The 24,754-nt window shown below is 34.0% G+C and overlaps 1 protein-coding gene across 1 annotated transcript in view; it reads right to left on the bottom strand.

The window, feature by feature from the left end:
• The window catches only part of RNF216 (ring finger protein 216), a 183,274-nt gene that overhangs the window by 61,032 nt on the left and 97,488 nt on the right, over positions 1-24,754 (bottom strand). The window contains exons 12-13 of the mRNA XM_051999841.1: positions 23,862-24,010; positions 23,100-23,178 (exon numbers count right to left, since the gene is read on the bottom strand). Coding sequence (XP_051855801.1) covers positions 23,100-23,178; positions 23,862-24,010 — 228 coding nt within the window. The remainder of the gene's footprint in view (positions 1-23,099; positions 23,179-23,861; positions 24,011-24,754) is intronic.

The raw sequence follows: 24,754 nt of genomic DNA, 5'->3' as shown, positions 1-24,754 counted from the left end.
ATAAAACTAGTTATGTGTAGACATTATGCTGTCATCTACTTGTTTTCATTAGCTAGCACTTTCCAAGATGTTTTCTAAAAAGAAATCCTTGGTTAAAAACTGCTGTTAGTTTTTTATTATATATCAAAATTAATCCATTAAGTATGTAACAACATTTTACATCAGGTTAGGTCAACATATTCCATTAATGCACTTCTGAACTTGTAGACATTTATGAAGAATATGGCACTAGACACAAAGGAGACATGCTGCAAATGTACAATGAAACAGTAAAATTTGTAGGCCTCTAAAAAAACCTCAACAATACTGGGGGACTGAGAGATAGTACTTCATATGTAAAAAATATTAAACTTTAAAAATGAAGACTGCCTTCATCACATCAGGAAAGCTCTTTCAACTAAATTAAAATTCAATGAGAATGGGTTTTCTTTTGATTGTCAAAAAAAAAAAAAAAAAAAGAGGAAAAAATGCCTTCTCTACATCTATCTCTTTGGAAAATTAATACTACGAGGTCAACAAGCATACTAGTGCAGTGGTATAAAGCCTCTGCAGGCCACATATTGACTTAGAAAACCTAAAAATTAATCTTATCTTATGTTGTATTATATTGTATATAATCTTTATATTGTATTTTTATTTATTGTTTTAAACATTTCCCAATTACATTTTTATTTGCTTCAGTAGCTCTTTATGTAGGGATCAAAAACTGCAAACTAAGAAAGTATTTCTCCTATTATGGTTAAACAAATTGTATGGATGTAAAGAGAAGAACAATTTATTCAATAATATAAACATTATAGAGAAAAGTAACTTTGCAAGATTAAAAAAAATAATCAGCATATCATTGTTGTGAAGTGAAGTGAGTGAAGATGAAAGTGAAATTAAAATCATACCATGGGTGATAAGAAAGTACACTTGGATTAACAAAAATAAGCATGGATCACACCTCTATTTCAACAAAATATAGTAAAGAAAAATATAACAATAACAAAAAAATCCCAAATAACAATATTAATAAAGTCTAAGTTCTCTCTTCAAAATATGCTATCTGTATAAGCAGGCCACCAAAGTGGGTCTAGAGTGATTTTAACTCGAGGAATTAAAACAAATTAATCAAGAAAAAGAACTTTAAATATTCAAAGCTCCATTAATTCTGATGCCTCCAAATGAAATATGACTATGAGATGACTTGGACAAAGGTAGAAACATTACCCGAGTGTGAATTCTTGACATTTTAGTAGCATTTCTATAGCATCTAATATACTGACCATGTAGGGCATTTGAAAACTATGTAAACATTTCAGAGCTTAATGAAGAGTAAAAATATCCACATCCACAGTGCTCTATCCACTGCGCCACCTAGCTGCCCCAAATACATTGTTTTTTAAGAAAAATATTTAGGTTTCCCTACTTTTCTCTGCATAATACATAAGAGAGATATACATACACACACTCTCTCTCCCTTTCTCTCTACTTCTCTCCCTCCTTCCCTTTTCCTCTCCTTCTTCCTGTCTCTATTTTAAAGAGGAGAATCAGAGACAGAGAAGTATCTTGTCTATAATCATCCAGCTAGCAACAGTCAGAATAGGAATGTGGACTTCTCTTAGGCTACTTAATACTCTTTTCAAGTTGATAATGCTATTTAGAAACATTCAAGGTCATTTTTTGAACCAATATATTGTAGCAGAGTAACAAACTGATTTCAATTTGAATAACTTTCTAATCTTGTCTCAAAATGCATTCAAAGAACTAAATGAAATTAGTTAAAATTACTAACACCTTCCTAAGAAGCTGCCAGATTTCATTGCAATTAATTCCATGGGATTCCCTGTTCTCTAATGTGACATTAACTAGACAAGAAATGTAAGTTGGACAGCAGTTAAATTTCTGAAATATTTTTGTTATGCAGAGATGTTGACATCAGAAGATTCTCAGAGGTTAAAAAAAAAGTCCCAAGTAAACCAGTTTGTTGTTGCTGTTCACTTCTTTCTGTTACATCTAACTCTTCATGACCCCATTTAGGATTTTCTTGGCAATAACACTGGAGTCATTTCATTCTTCAGCTTATATTACTGATGAAAAAACTGAGGCAGATGGCAATAAGTGATTTGCCCAAGGTCACACAGCTACTATGTGCCTGAGGTCAAATTTGAACTCAGGAAGATGAGTCAGTCTGTTTATGGTTATGAAAATCTCCAACAGTGAATTATCATATGCAGAATTTCTAAAACACAAATTCTACTTCCTATAATTGCAATCTGGACTTCCCTAAATTCATTGTGTTATTTTGTTACAAATGAATGAAATGGAATGTCCCACTCATGGGGAATCCAAAATGGAAGAAGGTCAGTTAATACAATATTGAGATATTCCTAACATCTAAATTCCTATAGCTGATCATCAAGCCTATTAATTATTTTGTTTCTTATAAGACTATAGGTGGGTTAGGCTCAAAACTAAGTAGAATTTTTGACAGTATCTTTTCTAGCATTTGTACATTGATAATCACTGAGAAAGGAAACTTACTAGTTTTACTAGTTTACTGGTTTTAGTGGCAGAGGCACTATCAAAAAGCATAAGTAAAACTTTAGGTTAAGTGCAAGCTATTGTAATTAACCTGAAGTTTAAAAAAAATTTTTTTTGCACAATTTTCAACTTTCTGGATTCATTTTAAAAATATGGATTCTTGTTATTTGTACTCTGACAAAATAGGGACCTGGTTCTAATGAATAAGGCTATTTATAAATATTAGCATCAATGTCATTAAAGGTATCCATCAAGTGAGTTAAGGAAAGATAGGAAGAAATAAAAAGACAACTCAAAAATGACTGCACAAGGGAAGGAGAGATAAAGAAAATATCCCCGGAAACTGGACAGAGCAAAGAGTACGTTTTAAAAAAATGACTATGAAGTGTTTGAGGTATCTCCTTACTACTCAGACTTTTCAAGAGACTGTCAGAAGCTGAGCCCTCCCTGACTACCAAGTCTGATAGTTTTCATCCTCCACTATAGCTCTTCAACATCACCTGCTACCATCCCTTATTCACCTAGAAAAAGTATTAGGCAACCAAGGCTCGGCCCCCTTGGACTTTGTCCCATAACACCATGGAGACTAGAACTAAACAATTCATCTCAAACTTCTAGTTAAGATGGCACCCAGAAGAGATGTGAAGGAGCCCAACTCTTCCCTTTTCCCCTTCATCAAATATCTAAAAGGAAACTCCCAAATGGAACAATAATAATGGGGGGGGGGGGAGGGAAGGTAAATACTCTGATGTATTTAGAGCCTCACAAATAAAAAGACTTCTATAAATCTGGAATTGCTGGGAAGGGGAGATCACACTAAAGCAAATATAAGTAAACAGAAGAAAACACTGAACAAAATGAGGAAAAACAATAAAGCTGAAAAGCCTAAGAGGCAAACCAAGAAAAAAAATAATTTTACAAAAATATAAGTATTCCTAAAGGGGGAAAAACTCATCCCTTCCTAAATACAATGATATATAAATAATAATAAATGGTAAACTTCACTTTGAAAGTACTCTGACCAATAAAAAAAATGACTAGGACTCCAGGACCTCAAAACACCAATTATTCCTTCCTTTTAACAAAGAAATAACAGACTAAAGGTGCAAAGTAAGATATAAATTTGTAGACAGTGACAATGTGTAGATTTGTTTTGTTTAACTATAGTCATATGTTAACAAGGGAGGGCTTTTATTTTGGAAGACAAGGAAAGCTATGAGGAGGAAAAGTAATGCCAACAAAAAGAACATTTGAAACAGTTTTAAAAATACAAGAAGGGAGCAGAAGGAAATTGAGAGAGAGGAAAAAAAAGTAGGACAAATCTGAAGCTGCAATTTTAACATTCAATATTACATATGTGTGTATATATGTATACATATATACATATACATGTCCATAGTTTCATATAAAACACCCAAGCTGTACGTAAGAGAGTAATTAATTAACATATACATATAAATGCTTTTCTATTCTTTTTTGTACATGGAAATGTTATTAGTCAAGCTTATAATGCTTTAAAGACATTTTTCAAATATAAAAGTATTGCTTGAGATTTTCTTTATCATCAAAGCACATCTGATGTTTTAAATTTGAAATCATAAAGATTGTCTGCTAAACTTCTAAAGTCATAAAATGAGAGGCTGACAGGAACCTCAAAAGATTACTGGGCCCAGCTTCATGTTTTTTAGGTACATGTAAACAATATTTAGGATGCCAGATGTAGAGCTGGAAAGGATCTTAAGAGGCCATCTTAGTTATCTTCTATCAGAGTCTACAACCTCCTTCAGTGGCTCATTCCAACATTTTTATGGATCTGTCAGAAATACAGGAAGGTAGCTGGATCATTTTTAGCTTTAACAGCCATGACTCATAACCCAACCCTGCCTCATAGCCATATGAGCAGTAGAGAAAAAGGGGAAAAAGGCAGAACAGTCCAAATCAGGAAGTGAGGTACAAGAGAAACCACATCCTTTCAGTTCTGTTATTCTATAAACAACTTCTTACTTAGATTTTTCTTGAAAAGAAAAACCACACATATAATATAGGTCTTTAAAAATTGTCTTTTACTGATATTTAAAAATTTAAACAACACTTCCCCCAAATGCCTTCATTTTTATTTTCTATTCCTTCTCATGAGAGCTAGGTATGCAAAAAAATCTGAAGGAACAGGATATTCAGGAAGAAGCTGGACACTCCATAAACCAATCTGGATACATGAATCACCAGCAGAGGGAATGAATAGAGTGTTACTAGAAAGGAAAAGGCAATTCACATTAAAAGAACCGATTTGCATTGCAATAGCAATTTCTGAAAGTCATAGCTACTATTTCAATTTTTATAGCCCTCTTCTGCTAAAGATTCTGAGCTCATCAGAACTTGAGTAAAATAATTCACTTAAATATTTTTTGCCGTTTATCATCTAGTTAACATTTCCCAAATTACATTATAAGGTTGGATTTAATTTAAAAAACCAAAAATTATATGTCTGCTACAAAGAACTCAGAATTTCATATTTTAAGATGGTGTCAGCTGTTTTAATGGAATTAATATCTAACATGTTAATATCTCATTGGAGTTTTCTGACACAGAGCAAAATATTATTACATCTATTTTACAGATGAGGAAACTGAGGCTCTGAGAGGGCATGTGTCTGTTAAAGAATTACAAAGAAAATTGTAAACAAAACCTGGTCTAAAACCAAGATGGCAAATTGTTCTTTTTGTGCTAATTCTATTTTATAACTCTATAAGTTTAAAGAAATTTGTGAGCATATTATGCTGAGACAGTATTTGGCCTATATACCTATCTCTTTTATTAGTAAGAAAAATCTAAAGATGTAAATATGAAAACAGAATCATAAGACTTTAATGCTAAAAAGCAACATACCTTTAAGACTGTTTACTTAAAATAGCTATAGGCTTTGGAGACAACAAATTTTTTTAAAGGTCCAAGAGTCAATTAACAAACAATTTTGTATACTGAATATATTGTATTGTGCACATACAGAAATTTACCAATAAAAGAACTCTCTCATGGGTTAAATTTTCTGACATTAAAATTGTCCTTATATTCTAAAGGTTGAAAAACTTAAAAAAGGTTTAAAAGTTTAAACCTTTACAAACTCTACTCCAATCCCTTCAGCTAATCCATAAAGAAACTGAGGTCCAGATATTCAATGGATTGTTCAAAGTCACCTATTTTGTGAATTGCAGAAAAAGAATTAGTTCTTACACCTAGGCCAGAATTATTTCTGTTATACTATATAACATTTATTATTACAAACAATTTTTTTTATTTTCCTATCACTGACTGATAGGAAAATAAAATATTACCAGTGTAAATATCTCCATTCTAAAAAAGTAGCTGTTAAGTCAGCACAAGAATGCTGTGCTGGTGCTGTTTTTAAGCTGAAGTAGAAATTGCTGCTTGAAAGTTTCTTCAACCATGTGTACACACAGTAAACCTAGGAGGATTAATATTAAGTGTACCATACTGCCAAAATAGCTATTGGGTTTGTTTACATGTAATGAAGGGAAGAGAACCAATTCTCTACCTTGAATAAACACACACACACACACACACACACACACACACACAATTCTGCCAGACAGCAGTATTTTACTGTTATGACAATGCCTTGTGACCCAGTTTCTTTCTTGCTCCTCACTCCCCTGTTACAAGTAGTAATTAGTATGTCAGCGTTCTGGCTGAAATACTCCAATCCCATTAATAATGCAACAGCAGTAACAGGATGAATGCAAAAGACTTACAACAGGGGTTTCAAGGTTAAAAGCAGTAATGGAGAAAGTCAGGGGATAGGGGTAGAAACAGGAACCAAGACTCACTACATATTTTTAATCCATTTCTCAAAATTTGTAGCTTCTTTTTAGTAATGAGTCATACCAAGTCACATACACACATCCTAATATATATAGAGAGCCCAAACAACAAATAGATGTTCTTTACTTCATTAAGTACAACTTCATTTTATAGTGGACATATGTCTACTGCTTCCTGTTTAGAGAAAAATACTGACTCTTCTGCATTTGAAAGTTATCAGTGTATGAAATTGAGGTCAGAGGAACCTATACCAATATTTTCCAACACATTTTCAATGCATTAAATGACTTCTCTTATGAAAGGCAATACCTGCTGTTTCAGCAGGATCTTCACCTTGTCACTTAACTCTTTTATAGCCAAAGTCAAACCAAATAATATTGTATTGGCATCATTCTTGGAAAATAAAAGTTCATTCTTGAGATCAAGAGTTAAAAGCTTATTACAATGGCTTCTCAAAGCCCTTTGCCATTCTAATACCTGCAAAGTCTACAGTATTTTCAAGGGGGATAGTTCAAAGATATAATTTCCCTATAAATACAGTCACAGCCTTATGAAAAAGCTAATGGCTGACAAATAAAGCTACAAATGATATGCTTTCCATATGTCTGGGAAATGTTTTGGTTGGTTTGAAAACTTTTGCTTGGAAGTACTGTATGAAAAATAAATAGTCTAAAAAATGAGTTCCAAGCCTATTAGCTTTATATTGATTCTTTGTTATTTATTTCCACATTTCCTTCTAAGCAAAGAATGATTGGCCATTATAAATTTTATTGTTCTATCATACACAAAACATAAACATTTTTATATATGAGAAAAACAAAAACTCACATCATGAATTTTACAACCAAAGTAAACTATTTTTTGAATCCTGATAAGAGTTTTTTTTGGAAATGTTATCTTCATCATCATTCTGTCATACATTACAACATTCTCTTCCACATGCACCAATAGATATATTTTATATACTTTCTCATGGGTTCTATTGTGAAACATATAGGTTTGTTCTCAATTGTTCTGAATGAAATTAAATAGTAAGTGAATCCAGTTATTGTAAACTGATCATAAGATATTATCATCAAATCAAAGGAAAACAATTATTTGATGAGTAAGAAAGCTTCCACAAGAAACTAGAGCTAATGGTTTTTTCTTTCTTTAAATTTAAATTTAAAATTCTTTTTAAAAAGACCCTTTCTCTTCAAAAGTTGAAATTCCTGGAGTTTATGAACAATTTCTTAAGAGGGGAAATATAATTTCTAAAGTGGGAAAATAGCAGGGAATGAAACAGAAAGAATAGCACAGAAGAAACGATACTTAAAAAGTTCTAAGCTAAAACCCCCAGAAGTGTCACTTCCTCTAACAAGAAGAAGTAAGAAGCAAACTGTAGTTCTTTTGATAAGAACAATTTCCCCTTTTTTATTCTATCAAAGATGTTTTTATGTATGTCCTTTTAAAAGTTAAGCAAGTCAGCTTTAAGCACTATGAACAAATTTAAGAAATTTAAAACAAAACCAAATCAAATCAAGGCTTAATGTCTGAGTTGGTCACTGTAAAAAGAAGTTTAGTTTAGTAGCGACCTTAGGGACTTGAGTTAGGAATGTGGTTATCTAATTAGTAGGCTATATCAATATGAGGAAGAAAGTATCAGTATTTGAGGAACCTATATTATAGAAACAAGCTACATTTTAAAAATGTTCTGTAAAGCAATACTTCTACTGCCCTTTACCCAGGGCTATGAAGTTTTTTATTTAAAAGCCCACAAAGCAAAGTTTTTGTTTTCACTATAGTCCGGCCCTCCAACAGTCTGAGGGACAGTGAACTGGTCCCCTGTTTAAAAAGTTTGAGGACCTCTGCGTCTACATCTTTAAATTTATTTCAAGGGGATTCAAGATCTTGAGGTATGAGTTGGTTTTTGTTTTTTAAATATCTGTTAAGTGGTTCTTGCCTAGATTAAAACATTAAATAAACATATCAAGAAAAATGCCAATTTCAGTACTCTGAATAGTTAATCCCCTTTTCTGCCATAACAGTAAGTTTGAAACTAGTCCTAGTTTCACAATATGACACAAATGATATGGTTTTGAAGATGGTTTGACATTTTCTACTGTGATTATCTATACTTAATGATGTACCCTTAAAAAAATGACTTTTTATTTTAACTTCTGAGTCTTTTGGCCAATACCCACAGAATTTATTATGGCTGACACTATTGTTAGACTAATTAAACTCAGCCTTACTTTTCTTGCCAATTTACAGATTATAGACTTGCAGAGTATGAGAGGTGGAAGAACCTGAAGAAACCAGAAAGATGTTTAACAGTTTTCATCTTCTTAGGGACATATGCTCAATTCCATCAAAATATCCACAGCTGAATCAAATTGGAAGTTTCAACTGTTTTATGGGTTTCTTGAATAATGAAGCATAGTGCTTCTTTCCAAGAAGTTTCATGAAAGTCAGGACAACAGATGCCATCTCTCTGATCTAGAAATGATTTTGCTTTATTCACTCAGAATACTAGTAGGATTCTAAACCCAGATCTGGATTTCCATTTAAGTTTTACAAAATACCCCTTGAGAGAAGCTCTACAAAAAATCCAAACGATTATATTCACCACTCACTACTCCTTAATTGTCAGATTAATAACCTGGCATTCTTGCTCAACTGCATAGGACAAGGGCTGAAATCAGTAAGCACCTATTCCAGGATGACCAGCCATTGTCAAGAGATTCCAACCTTAATCTAATTCTACAATAAAGTAGACTTTAATAAAAGAAATCACCATTTAACAACTGAATTTTTATCTTATGACATATCTGTTGTATTCATCTGTAAGGGTTTCAATTTATAGAAATGCATCAATTAAGCACATACAGAATGGGATATATGTATTCAACATAATTAAAATTTCTTTATAACCAAAAGACTTGCATTCTCAGCCTAGTCAGACAACACTTTTCTTTCCAGGAAAAACTGAACTGATGGGATCAAATTTTAGTTTTATAAAAATAATGTGATTAGTTTTCCTTGTAAACTGATATTATTTAAAGCATACAGATACACACACACACACATCTTCACTTGAGGTCTAATCATTCAGAGGTCTATTTCTAAACCAGATTTCTCAATTCAAAGGCACAGAAAAGTCTGATTTTTCTCCAGTAGTTCTATGTACCTTTTATGGCATTTATCACAAGCTAACAAGATCCCTTCTCTTTCAATCTCTATCCTTGTTCAGTTACTCCCAACTCTTGGGTGAAATTAAGATGGCTTCTAGTGCAACCCTTCTGCAGCTGCTATAGAGACCATCTCCTCTTTTCTTGCTTCCTCCCTGCAGTGCAGAAAGCACCAAGGCTACAGACAAGTTTCATTGCCCTTTTATGGTAGAAAAATGAATTGCCTGCCCAGCAGCAGAGTGCCTGGGAGCTGAGCAAGATGACAGGACGGAAACTTGCTATTTGTTGTGGTTTTGGCAGCAATATAATGGAGTGTTCTATCCGCAACATCATTCAGATGGACGGGTGCACTCCAGGCATTCACACTAAGAGACAGAGGTAAAAAATCTTAAATTGTTCCCAGATGTATTCTTTCCTCCTCCCACCTGACCCTCCCTGCCATTTACAAACTCTTGTATATATTAAAACAGTGAAGTTTTGGCTTGATAAAAATGAGATTCTTACAAAACAATGTGTAAAAAGGGAGGCAGAAGTGACATAAAACACACAAGAGAACCTCCTAAAAACATATTTTTGTCATACTGAACTCTTGCCTGGCCTTTGAAATGAAGAAATCAAAATGAGGTTGGGAAGAAAGTTCAATGATCTCACTAGAGAGGAAGTGGCACTTTTGTTGTGGCCAATGGCTGTCTTTAGCCCCTTCCTCCTGTGAGGCAATGGGGCAAAGAAGGAATCCATTACATCTGAATAAATACAATTTCTGAAAATAATACAAAACATGGCCTACAGAGCAATGTACAACAGCAAGTGCCATGGGACCTTCAAAATGTTTGCATTTTTGTCAGGAGGCAGAAAGACAAAACAGGCCCCTGAACAGCTGGGGAAACATGTTGCAAAAAAAGAAATAAGCAATTCTCCGTATGCACATCAGAGTTAGGGAAATTAAGCTTATTTGAGAGAGAGAAATTAAGCTTATCTGAGGGAAAGAAATTAAACATGTCCAACATGTCTTCAACAAGAAAACAAGCCTTTCTAGATTGGCGAAAAAACTTGTAAATATTTGCAAGGTTTCTTATGATAGTCAACTCTTAAAGAACTTAAAGCTTTTACTTCACTTTTATGAAAGAAAAAAAATCTTTGAATTTTAAGCTAAGTTTTATTCACCAGGATTGGAATCTACAATTATCCTGCATCCTGCTTGTAGTTATGGTTAACATTGAGCACCATTTATTTATATATATATATTTAAATTATGCTTTTCAATAACATAATTTATAATCAGTGAATGTGAAGTGAAACTATAAGAAGAGTCAAAGAGATACACTTGTCAAGTCCTACCTTGCCCCAGAAAAGCATGTACTCAAGTGTAGCCTGCTTCCTTTTCTTTCTGCTTTTCTCTCTTTCCACTAACTAGTGTCTCCTTTTCCATAACCACTGATGTAACACCAAGAAGATTTCTCTCTCTCTCTACTTTGAGCTCTCAGACCGCCTAGTGACTAGAAGATAAAGCTGTTCAAACAAAACAAAAACACCATCTCCTTCCCCCTCTTCCCCCCCCCCCCCCCCCCGGCTTTTATTTCAGTTACCTTTTTATAACAGGAGTGGTTCATGAAGGGCTATATTCCTAGAAACAGGAGTTAAAGGTGAAAATTACCAAGCTACTATAACTGAGTTTCTAATAATTACTCTCCCCAAATATAGTATGTCTTTTATATCCTTCCTTCTACAAGAAACTTTTTCTGATCTCTCCTAAAGCTATTGATGATCACCCATTTAGGAGGAGGGGAAAGAAGAGTGAAAGAAACTTTTACATATCACCTTTATGTGCCAGGCACTTTGCTAAATACTTTAAAATTATTATCATTTGATCTCCACAACAACACTGCTGTAATTATTTCCATTTTACAATAGAAGAAACTAAAGCAGAGGTTAAGTGACTTGCTCAAGTTTAACTGCTAGTGTCTGAGGATGAATCTGAACTCCTCAGACACTAGCACCTAGTCTTCCTGACTCCCAAAATCAGAGATTTATCTACTGTACCACCCATCTGCCACAATTTATCCTGTATATATTTGTACATAATGGTTTGCATGTAATAGATTATTTGAGATTAAACCTCAAAATATAGTTATACAATGCATCCAGGTAATAATACTAGAGATGTCCTTAAAGAAACATGTCTTGAATCAAAGAATAGTTTACCTCTCAGCTCTGTGGAGAAGGAAGGAATCTGTGGCTAAAGAAGAATTGGAGTTCATTATTCAATACAAAGTAGATAATTTTGATTATATTAAGTTAAAAAGTTTTTGTACAAACAACAACTAATGCAGGTGAGATTAGAAGGGAAGCAATAAACTGGGAAAACATTTTCATATTCAAAGGTTCTGATAAAGGCCTCATTTCTTATTTATTTATTTATTATTATTTTTTAATAGCCTTTTATTTACAAGTTATATGCATGGGTAATTTTAGAGCATTGACAATTGCCAAACCTTTTGTTCCCCTCCTTCCCCTCACCCCCTCCCCTAAATGGCAAGATGACCAGTGGATGTTAAATATATTAAAGTATAAATTAGATACACAATAAATATACATGATCAAACCGTTATTATGCTGTACAAAAAGAATCGGACTCTGAAATATTGTACAATTAGCCTGTGAAGGAAATCCAAAAAGCTGGCAGGCAAAAATATAGGGATTGGGAATTCAATGTAATGGTTCTTTGTCATCTTCCAGAGTTCTTTCGCTGGGCGTAGTTGGTTCAGTTCATTATTGCTCCATTGGAACTGGTTTGGTACATTTCACTGCTGAGGATGGCCAGGTCCATCAGAATTGGTCATTGTATAGTATTGTTGTTGAAGTATATAATGATCTCCTGGCCCTGATCATTTCACTCAGCATCAATTCATTTAAGTCTCTCCAGGCCTTTCTGAAATCATCCTGTTGGTCATTTCTTATCGAACAATAATATTCCATAATATTCATATACCACAATTTATTCAGCCATTCTCCAATTGATTCAGCCAATGCTCCAGTGGGCATCTACTCAATTTCCAGTTTCTGGCCACTACAAAGAGGGCTGCCACAAACATTTTGGCACATACAGATCCCTTTCCCTTCTTTATGATCACTTTGGGAAATAAGCCCAGTAGTAACACTGCTGGATCAAAGGGTATGCACAGTTTGATAACTTTTTGAGCATAGTTCCAAATTGCTCTCCAGAATGGCTGGATGTGTTCACAATTCCACCAACAATGTATTAGTGTCCCTGTTTACCCACATCCCCTCCAACATTCCGCATTATCTTTCCCTGTCATTCTAGCCAGTCTGACAGGTGTGTAGTGGTATCTCAGAGTTGTCTTAATTTGCATTTCTCTGATTGATAATGACTTGGAACATCTTTTCATATGGCTAGAAATGATTTCTAATAAATTAGGGTCAATTCTCAATATATTTTGGAAATGCCTGATTTCCAAAATATATAGAGAATTGATTCAAATTTATAAGAATTCAAGCCATTCTCCAATTGATAAATGGCCAAAGGACATGAACAGGAATTTCAGATGGAGAAATTGAAACCATTTCTAATCATATGAAAAGGTGTTGTAAATCACTATTGATTAGACTCTAATCAAGGATCCTCAAAACTACAACCCTGTGGGCCAGATGTGGCAGCTAAGGATGTTTATCCCCCTCACCCAGGGCTATGAAGTTTCTTTATTTAAAGGTCCACAAAACAAAATTTTTGTTTTTACTATAGTCTGGCCCTCCAACAGTTTGAGGGACAGTGAACTGGCCCCCTATTTAAAAAGTTCAAGGACCCCTGCATTAAAGAAATAAAAATTAAAACAACTCTGAGGTATAATTACACACCTCTCAGACTGACTAAGATGACGGAAAAAAAAATGATGAATGTTGGAGAAGGTGTGGGAAAACTGGGATACTAATCCATCATTGGTAGAGTTATAAATTGATCCAACCATTCTATAGAGCCATTTGGAGCATTGTCCAAAGGGCTATCAAAATATGCAAACCCTTTAATCCAGCAATTATTGTCCTGGGCATATATCCCAAAGAGATCTTAAAGGAGGGAAAGGGACCCACATGTGCAAAAATGTTTGTGGTAGCCCTTTTTATAGTGGCAAGAAACTGAGTGGATGTCCATCAGTTGGAGAATGAATGAATAAGTTATAGTTTATGAATGTAATGGAATATTATACAATATAAAGTGAACAGAACCAGCAACAACACACACACAATTATACAATGATCAATTCAGATGGCCGTGGCTCTTTTCAACAATAAGATGATTCAGGCCAGTTTCAATGATCTTGTGATGAAGAGAAAGATCTACACTCAGAGAGAAGTTTGTGGGAATTGAGTATGGATCACAACATTGCATTTTCACTCTTTTTGTTATTGTTTGCTTGCATTTTATTTTTTTTTCTCCTTTTTCTTGTGCAGCAAGGTAATTGTATAAATGCTATAGTGATGTCTGCTGGTTAACTGTTTAGCATATACTCCACTACTTGTAGTTAAGTTATATTTTATAAAGAAGCCAACTGATAGTATTATTGTTGCAGCTATTTAGCTAGCTAGCTCTGCTTTATTAATATGGCATGCTTGTTGCTTTTGACTGATATGCACTACAGATAGGCATGTAGGGAGAAATGTAATCTGAGCTCTAAGGCCCAGTTGTTTGGGAGTCTCTCCTACCAGGTGGAGACCAATGCCCCAAGGCTGTGCTGGGAGCAGGAAGAGTTGAGGAAAGTTGCTTTTTTTGTGTGTGTGTGTGGAAAGTTTCTTCAATTCTCTCTTGGCTTCTACACAGTGCTGGACTTAGAATCAGGAAGACCTAAGTTCCAATCTGATCTCACACTGACTGTATAGGTAAATTATTGATTTGCCTCAGTTATTTCAAACAGAAAATGGGAATAACATTTTCCTCATAGGATTGTTGTGAGGATCAAATGAGACAATCTTTTAAAAACACTTAGCACAGGGTCTTGCACATAATAGGTATTACATAAATGATTATTTGCCTTGTTCCTACTCCATGATGGTGATACTCCCATATTCCCTTACCTTTATTTTATATAAGTCTCAAGTCAATGAGAAGATGGGGACAAAGTGTGTGTATGAGCATGTAATAACAGAAAATGTCATATGCAGAGGTAAATATATTGTTAACTTCCTTTGCAACTAAAGATAGAAGAAGAAATGCTTTCAAGAATCTGAAAGAATGAAAAAGAAAGGAAAGGGATGAAATAGGGGTTACGATTTGTCAGAGCAAAAAAACCCCTAAAAATTCTGTTAGTCTGAAGTCAAAGAGAATAAGAAAATAAAGTCAGGTAGAAGAACTTGAAGTTGTTCTTGATCTTGAGTTCAAATTTGCTTAAGTTTGTTGCAAAGTTTAAATTCTTTTAACAACAGAATGTTGATTGGAGAGGTAGATAACAAGCAAAGGAAAGATGCATAGTCAAAGAGATGGGAAGAATAAATTTTGTTATATTTCTTTATGGATTCTGAATTCAATTTTTGTGAGCAAGAAACTTTTGAGACAGAGTGCTTCCTGATACAAGGTCTTGAGAGTAAACAAAACTGGTAAGTGCTTTAATGAAGCCAGAGAGATTTTTTTGGACAGTCTATCACTGAATCTTTTTGAAAATCAAATCTGAATACCAGATTGAATACATAACATTCATATCTTAAAAATATATACTTAATAGATTGGATTAGAAAGGCTTTTGAAGGTTTATCTAGTCTATTAGTAATAGACTGGTTTTTAGACTGGGTCACAAATAGAGAGATGAGAATGTATTCTATATAAAGACCTATAGAGAAATATTTCAGTCTTTCTCAAAAACCACATCTCAATGAAAGGAAATGGCAGTCATTCCTAATTGACAAATAATCAATGGATATAAACAAGCAGTTTTCAAAAAAAATTAAGGAATCAACAAACATATGAAAAAATACACCATATCACTAATAATTACAAAAATGCAAATGGAAACAATTCCAAGATTTTTTTTTTCTACCCATCAGATTTAAAAGAAGATATAAATGGAAAATGACAAATGGTAAAGTTGTGAACTGGTTTAGGTTCAACTATTCTTAAAGGCAATTTGTAATTATGTACCAAAATGGATTAAATTATGCATACCCTCTGACTTGGCAATATTATTAGTAAGGTCCTTATCTCAAAGGGATCAAAGAAAGAACTCATATGTACAAATATATTTATAGCGGCCATCTTTGTAGTGGCACACACACACACACACACACACACACACACACACACGAGCTAAGATGGAGCAATTAAAGAATTGTTGAACAAATTATGACATATGAATTTCATTACTGGAATAATGATGCAAATGGTAGTTTCAGAGACGTGGGAATACCTGCATAAACTGATGGAGAGTAAAGTGAGCAGAACCAGGAGAATGATTTCTATAGTAATGACAATATTATAAAGATAAAAGACTTCCAAAGTCTTGGCCACTTTGATTAATAAAATGACCAACTATGACTTTAATAGAGTGTTAATAAGACATACTACCCACTTCTTCTTGACAGAGAGGTGATAAACTCAAGTTGAAGTATGAGATATATTTTTAGATATGGTCAATGTGGAATTTTGTTTTGTTTATTTGTTAGAAGGTTTTGTTACATCTTCTCCCACAAGGGAGAGGAAAGTAGAAAAAACAATTGTTGACTGAAAAAAAAAAAAGGTAAAGTAAAATTATTCATAATAATAGAGCAAACAATGATATATTTAGATCACAGCTCTAATCTTGCCTACCTTTCAGTACCTGTGAAAGATGTTGCCAATGAATATGTTTTTGGTCTTTTTTCAATATACTGATCAATTTTGCTATTTTTCATCTTCAAAAAATTCTGTTTGTTTTATGGTAAAAGTTCTCAGGGAGAAGGAGTGGGAGGGATACTGGAGAAAGTTATAATCATATAAAAAAAGAAAACATTAAGAAAAAACTCAATCCTATTCAACTTTGGGCAATTTACTAAACTTCTCTGGTCCTCAATTTCCTGATTTGTAAAATAAGTTTGGACAATGACCTCTCAAGTCCCTTCCAGCTCTAAACATGAACCTACGAGCATATTTCACTACCTAGAAATCTTTCTTTAAATCTTTTGTAAGCAGGCTATTTCTGCTTACTCTTGCATTTCTCTAATGTAGATGAGAACTAGTGACTGAGCTTTGTGTAAAAACTCTTTAAAAGCAGAGACTTATTAAGTTGCCCTTCAGAGCATGAAAACATGGTAGTGGATAGAGACAAGACATCTGACATATACTATGTTAGTGTTGTGATTTTGAGTAGTCAAATGACTTCTCAGAAGCTCCAGGCAACTCTTATCTAAAACTATAAATCACAAATCTACATTGAAAAACAGAATTTCCTTATATCCCCCAAATCACAGATCTGGACTAAACATACTCACTCCCGACTCTCTCTTCATTTCTCTTTACAATGAGTTCTGGTTTGTTCTAACTTTTCCATGTAGCTCTTACTTTTCAATTTGGGTAATGGGTCTAACCAATACAACAAAGTTACACATTTTCTACACCAAGTTCCTTGGGGAGGGGGGACCCACAGTGCTAGGATACAGATACACTTACAGCTACAATAGTCTGTGTTATGACTACATCTCTGATTGAACTGGCATAGAATTAGTTCTTCCATCTTGAACAATCTGCATGTTTTACTCTACTTCCAGATACATTACCTCCCACTTGACCTTAGTAAACCTGATTCTTATTTTCAACCATTGTGTTAATTTATCACAAGTCTTTAGCTCTAACTGTAACACTCACATGCACATTAGAGCATTGTAACTCAGCCGAGAGCATTTATAATATAATTCAGTTTCAAAAGGCACAGAAGTAAGTTCCTTAGATCTGATGAATCTGAGAAGAATACTGCCCCTTAGGGGCAGGTTGATAGTTAACAGTGGCACTGACCACAGATTACTGATGTATATTTTTCATGTTCTAACTGTGGGTCATGAAATTAACACAAACAATGTAAGGGATTAAAAGTCAGGCAGAGGTTCTATTTATTCTCTCAAACCTACCTCTCTGCTTGTGCAGGCTGCCTTCTTAAGATCAAAATGCTAGTCATTTCTTTGGAGATCTTGGAAACCTTGAATTTTAGTAATTAACTATTTTGAAAATGACTTTGTATTAAAACAAGAAATACAAAAATCACCAAATCCTCAACTTAATACCAGGTTAGTTCAGGCTGTGAATAACAATGCTTAACATGGTGAGCTGCCCTATAGCATACTATTGCTCTTTTCACATTCCTTCTTTCTTACATAGACACCCAAAGGGATACAAGTTGCTTCATGCATGTATCATTACCATAGCGACAGTTTCTATTTCAGATTCCCATCTTTCTACTGCCTAGAAATTCTGCAGTGTTTTGTGCTGAGACTGCAAAAAAGGGGAAATACTATCCTCCACACAGAACACATAGATTCTGGGAGACCACCAAAAGAATCATTTTATATATATACATATATATATATATATATTTTTTTTTTACATCTGATAGTTCTGTTGGCACACAATAATACAGTTTACCTGTGAGGAAAACACATTTATTTTGTGTGTGTAAAATAACATGATTAGGGGCTTAAAATTTTTTTCTAAAACTATGGGAATGAATTTAACACTTTTTAATGCATCCTTCTGTCAATGGGAAAATAGACACATTCCAATACTCTAGGACAATATTAATTTACTTTAATATACAATGCAGTGGAGAAAAAAAAATGGAAACTAAACAAAGGATATATAGTTTTGAAAAAGAATAGCATTCTCAAAATACTTTGGCCACATCTACAAGACTCCATTAATGACCTACTCAACTGTTTCACAGAAATATGGCCTGTATGAAATAGTCAATTAGAGATGGGTCTGACAGAGTCTAAGCAATGGCTACAAAATTGACTTCTAGGGGTGAGAGTTTCTATTTTAATGAAGTGTTAAAACCCACAAAAAAGTTCTTTCTCTAAGCACTCTATGTGGGTTCTAAAAGAAGAAAGAAAAGATAGCGTGGGGAAGTAAGATCTCTGCTAATAAAGCATCAGCACTTAGAATTCTTATCGACAATAAAAGACAGGTGGAGAAAGTGAAACCTGGAATTTGAAGAGAAAAAGAATGACATTCATGGCCAGAGATAGATGAGACTGTTCTCAAACATTAATCCTATTCTTACTCAAATCACAAGTCATAGCAATAAATCTGGAATTTTACTGATATGATTCATGCTGAATTTCTTGCAAGATCCCATTTGGATCCCAATTTTGAATATTACTTTCCAGGTCCCTAAAGCAAAACAGCAATGGAGCATCACTAGCATGTTTCATTAATTCACTTCTCAAGGGTATAAGCAGTTAAGTAATAGGAGCTGAGGGATGGGAAAGTTAACAAGAACAAGACATTATTTACTTGCTATTTCTGCTGTCCTGCCCAAGTTCTCCCTGAAGAATCCTATGTATTTGGAGAAGTTAGGAACCATTCAAATTGAAGCTGTTCAAGACAGAGTTGTCTAGAGTTAGATGCCTATACTTTAGTCTATTCTCTAAAGGGTAAATGAATTGTCACTTTTCAAAATAAAACAAAACTTTCTTTTACTTAAAATAAAAAAATCTATTCCCTCCTAAAGTACAGAAGGTTGAATGGTCAATGTTGATTGATCTTTAGATCCAAGATCGCTGATGAGTAACCTTTTTTCCTTCCTGAAGGGTTCTCTTGGGTAGAGTAACATTTTAAGGTAAAAATGCAGCTTCTCTGGTGAAAGAAAGTCCAAAAATATCAGTGTCTGCTCTTTTCTGTCCTGGAATTCTAGTTTGTACCATACAACTGAGTATTTACTTATAAGCTATCTCAAAAGACAAGATTGAGACTGTATGATTTCCTTAAGTACGAAGAGCTGGAGAAACTATCTCAATTTAAGTTAGCACCTTTTCTATAATGTTTGGTCTTAGAGGATTACCTAGAACACTAAGAGGCTAAATGATTTTCCTGGGATCACAGAGTCAGTATATGTCAGAAATGGCATTTAAATGTAGGTATTTGTTTCTTGTAGGTCAGTGCGATTCTTAAAGGCGGGGAGAAATTGTGTCTCTGTTCATTGTCTCAAGTGTAGGTTTTGGGAATCATCACCCAGTCTGGAATAATGGAAGCTAGATCTAGACAGGGCAAAGGCTGTACTCTGTAGGAGTATAGCACTGTGTTTGTGCTATGATAGAAAGGTGAAAAAGTCGTGGTGCCTGACCCTAAGAATTTAATAAAGAAGGTAACATGTTCCCCAAAGCTGCAATATAACATAAAACCAATCAAACCTAACTATATGAAATACAGCATTTCATTTTCCCAAAAAGATATGTATATTTTAAAGGATGCAAAAACATCCAGGATTTCTCCTGCTATTGTTCTTAAAATAGAAGATTTTTCAACCCCCTACATCCCAAATTATACCCACAACATTTAACATGGCATATTTTTAACAGAGGGATAATAAATCAAAATCCTCCAATGAGATAAGAACCCTGTGAAGATAAATAGAATAGCTGTACTTCTTAATATGAAAACAAAGTTGGAAACTCATAAAGAGAAGAAATAAGAGAGCCTGAAAAACAAAGACATATTCCACTAAGTATCACAATTCCTCTTGAGGATTTGAAAGAGAAACCTGGGGAAAATAAGTGTAGAAGACCCCTTTATGGCATAGCTTAGGATGCAATGAGAAGACATCTGTAACACGACAGGCTTCAATCTCAATAGCTAACCTCCATGATGCCCACTTATGAGGTGGCAATTTTTTCTGTCTTATGTAAAACAACATTATAGAAGTCAAATTTCATTATGATTGCCAGAAAACACCCAAATTCTTTTGTTGTTTGCTAGAATTTTGTGATACTGGAAATTTGCTCTTTTAAGTATGGCATTATCTGATTAAATGAGACAACAGACTTTCCTTATACAAAGGAAAGGTAGCTCAGGAGACTATAATGCAGATGGATACAATGGTCTGATCTGTACAGTGGCCTTTATATAGTGGTAAACAAAAGGATCACAATGCTAATGCATCTTTGTAAATATAAGGATTCGTGCTTTTTATGGCAGTCAGTTGAATGGCTAGGCCTCAAATTAGTTTCAAACTTCGGTTAACACAGCTGGAGCCAAACTGGCATTGACAGCTGGTGCAGATTCATTTAAATGCTCTTCACGAGTCCATTCAGTTACTGTAGGCTGCTAGAGATGCCTTCCTTTTTACACAGATCTGCCTACTGCAGATGTTTATATCAGTTACATTTCAACTGTTATTGGGGGAAATCTATCACTGTATCTAAGAAAGGATAATGTGGGAAAATATAAACAAATATGCATATAAATAGTACAAGTTAGAGTATATGGCTATATCAAAGTATTCACATCTCAAATACAACAGAGATACAAAATGAATAGCTTAACATCTTCCCAAATGTTCTGCTTAAGATGTCTAATATTAAATATTCTTTCTTATCTACTTGTTTAATTAATTAGTCTTTAATCTTTTACCTCAGAGCACGTCTTCCCAAAATTTTACTAACAATATAAACATTGATGTTTACGTCAATTTAAATATTAAAGCCACAATTCCTTCAGGAAGAAAAACTCAACAAGAATAATTTCTAAACTGAGAAGTTTTTTTCAGTTGTCAGAGATATCACCTTCAAACCTGCTAACAACCAGCAGTCACATATATCTCACCCATTCAATCCCTCCCCAAAACCCAAATCTCAGTTAAAAAGGAACTGATGAATTCTTTATCTCAAATCACACAAGGGATTCTAGGATCCTGACAAAAGCATTCCATCAAAGGTAGAAAACAAAGACTTTCCTCCTATCTCATCAGGAATACAATATTTCTGTCTTCTGGGATTAAGGGGGAAGGCTTCCAATTGTTCAGATCCTCTTTTGGATAATGCATTAACAGGAGCTCTTCCTCATACATTGATAGATTACCAGAAATCTGGCAAAAGAGCATTTCCTTGAGAAAAAAAAGATACTAAATCTCATATAGGCAAAATTAGTTTGAAGCTCATTTCTGAAATGTTATGAATTCTCGAGGATTAACAGTTGGCCAAAACATCTTGCTGACGAGTTATGTCAAGCAAAATTTATGCCACATAAAAGGAAGGTAAAAACATATGCCGTGAGAATGTTGACATCTTTGATGTAAAATTCTAAATACATATTTAGCTACATGTTTTAGTGTTATGCCCAAAAGGATTTTGTCAATTCTGCTTATATGCCAGTATTTTGATGACATGATACTTTTAAAAACATCCAATAACTAAACAAAAAGAAAATATTTGCCTTTATACTTGGAGTACTACTGCCACCTAGTGGTACCATTGCTTCCATTATGTTCATAAGTAAGAATAAACTGAGTCAAATGGGTTTCTTCAACATAATTTTCTTCCATTAGTTTATCCATCCAAACTAAACAAATTACAATTTTCAAAAAAAATCTGAACTATAAAATTTTTGGGGAGGAATAGCATTATATCTACCTTTGAACATGTTATTTTAGTGTATAAGAAATAAAATAATGAATGTTTCCATAGTACACATGAAAAATATGACTACATTATCCAATAATTCAGCTAATTAAAAAGTAGATGTAGTAGGAATGAATCAGAAAAGGAGAAAAGAAATATAATGAATTATAAATATTGGGGATTAATCTCTTCCTATGAAGTACTCTTTTTGATCTATACTTCCTAGTTCTGATAAGAATATATTTGGACATACAACTAATGAAAATAGAAGACACAAGCTTAATTTTTTTACCTCCAGGACTTACAAGTTTTTCTGAGTTAAGTTCTCCCAACTAGACTAAAAACCAAGTTATAACCCGCCCCAAGTCATATGAAGTATATCCTAGTGAAATTTGACATGATATTGAGAATTCCTGGGATATCTTTAGTTTATATGGCAGACTGGAGAGTAAGGCAGAAAAAAAGGATCATTAGAGAGGAATAGCTTGTTCACTTTTCATCCAATAAATTAATCTTACTCAATTTTTTCAAAAGCTGTGGCTGGACTTTCAAGCTAACAATCCATAGCAAGCAATAAAAATTTCATGGCAATTATCATCAGTTTCTTAATGCCAACACTGAATAAATTTTCCCCAGAGTTTGTGAAAATTAGAGCCATCATTTGGGCTTTGAAATAGGGAGGAGATAAATGCTATCATGGCATTTGCCTTTCTTGAAACTAAAAAACAAAAGTAACCAAAACCTACACATTTGATATTTTAGTGTCAGCATTTATACCAAAAGTATGCATATTCTTACTGTTTTATGGATGAAATGCTGTACATGGACCCCCCTCAGCTGACTTTTACAAAATACAACTCTTAGTGTACTGAAAAGGACTCCAATAACTTTTGTGTTTGACTACCAAATAACCAATCACAAAGGTCAGAATGGCTTTTAAATGTTAATGATATATTTCTAGAAAAAGACCAGTTCCCTTACCTTTCTGCAACGAGGATTGGGACAACTGAACCACTTCACTTCATTGTCCAAAAGAGCCGGGAAGTTACAGAAGGGACACCTGAAGTCCAAAAGATCATAATGAATATGTGCTCTGAATTTATTTAATAACAGAGACTGCATTTGATTTAGTTTTTTAAATGCTCATAAATCTGGGTTGCTAAACAGAATGACTACAGACATATACATAGTTCCCATGCTCTATTAATTGTTATCCTCTATTTCTTAGGTCAGTCCAGTCAGTGTGATCCAAAAAATAATTAAGCTTCATGGCACTGTGCTCAGTGCTAGAAATTGAACAAAAAGACAAAATTAAAAAGTTCCTGATCTCCAGAGTTTATATATTATTGGGAATTTAACAAATAAATAGATTATATATGAATTTAAGTATAGAGATATATAAAACAAATGTACACAAACATATGCATATATATGTTTTTTGCAGACACCAACAACTAAGGCAATCAAAAAAACCTCTCTAAAAAGAAAAAAAAAATAACTTGAACTTTAAATAAAGAGAGAGAAGAGTAGAGGGCATGCAATACTCCTCTGCCTGGGCAAAGCCTAAAGGGTCAAGCAAGGTATGCAGATTAACTCCTGATGCCTCTGTTCCCCAACTATAAAACAGTGAAATGCTGGGGAAACAAAATAAAAAGCAACTAATGGCCAGTCACATAACATGATGGCAAAGCAGTAGCCATTTTGGAGCCCAAATTAAACCCAATGGATTCTATATGAACTCACCTAACCAGTTCATCTGCACAGGCGGCAGCTACTTCTTCTTCAGCTTTTCGCTCATAGTACTTTCGCAGAATAGTTTCTGGCAATACCTTCTCCAATTCACTTGTTGGGAATGAACATGTACAGCTGGCTTCCATACAGCTGAGTTCTGACTATAAGGATGATATAAGGAAAAATTAAGGAATTGGTTCAAAATACTAAGCACTAATCACTCAATTGTGACTTAAAATAAAAGCTGCTGATAAAGGCCTCATTTCCAAAATATATAGAGAATTAACTCAAATTTATAAGAAATCAAGTCATTCTCCAATTGTTAAAGGATATGAACAGACAATTTTCAGATGAAACTTTTTCTAGTCATATGAAAAGGTACTCCAAATCACTATTGATCAGAGAAATGCAAATTAAGACAACTCTGAGATACCACTACACACCTCTCAAATTGGCCAAGATGACAGGAAAAGATAATGACAAATGTTGGAAGGGATGTGGAAAAATTGGGCCACCGATACATTGTTGGTGGAATTGTGAACAAATCCAACTATTCTGGAGAGCAATTTGGAACTATGCTCAAAAAGTTATCAAACTGCATACCCTTTAATCCAGCAGTCTTACTACTGGGTTTATATCCCAAAGAGATTTTAAAGAAGGGAAAGGGACCCACATGTGCAAAAATGTTTGTGGCAGCCCTCTTTGTAGCAGCAGGAAACTGGAAACTGAGTGAATGCCCACTGGAGCATTGGCTGAATAAATTGTGATATATGAATGTTATGGAATATTATTGTTCTGTAGGAAATGAACAACAGGATGACTTCGGAGAGACTTACATGAATTAATGCTAAATGAAACAAGCAGAACGAGATCATTATACACATGGCAACAACAAAATTATGTGA

Source organism: Antechinus flavipes, chromosome 1 (genome assembly GCF_016432865.1).
Source record: "Antechinus flavipes isolate AdamAnt ecotype Samford, QLD, Australia chromosome 1, AdamAnt_v2, whole genome shotgun sequence".
Lineage (NCBI taxonomy): Eukaryota > Metazoa > Chordata > Mammalia > Dasyuromorphia > Dasyuridae > Antechinus > Antechinus flavipes.
This window is presented reverse-complemented; position numbering and strand designations above follow the sequence as displayed.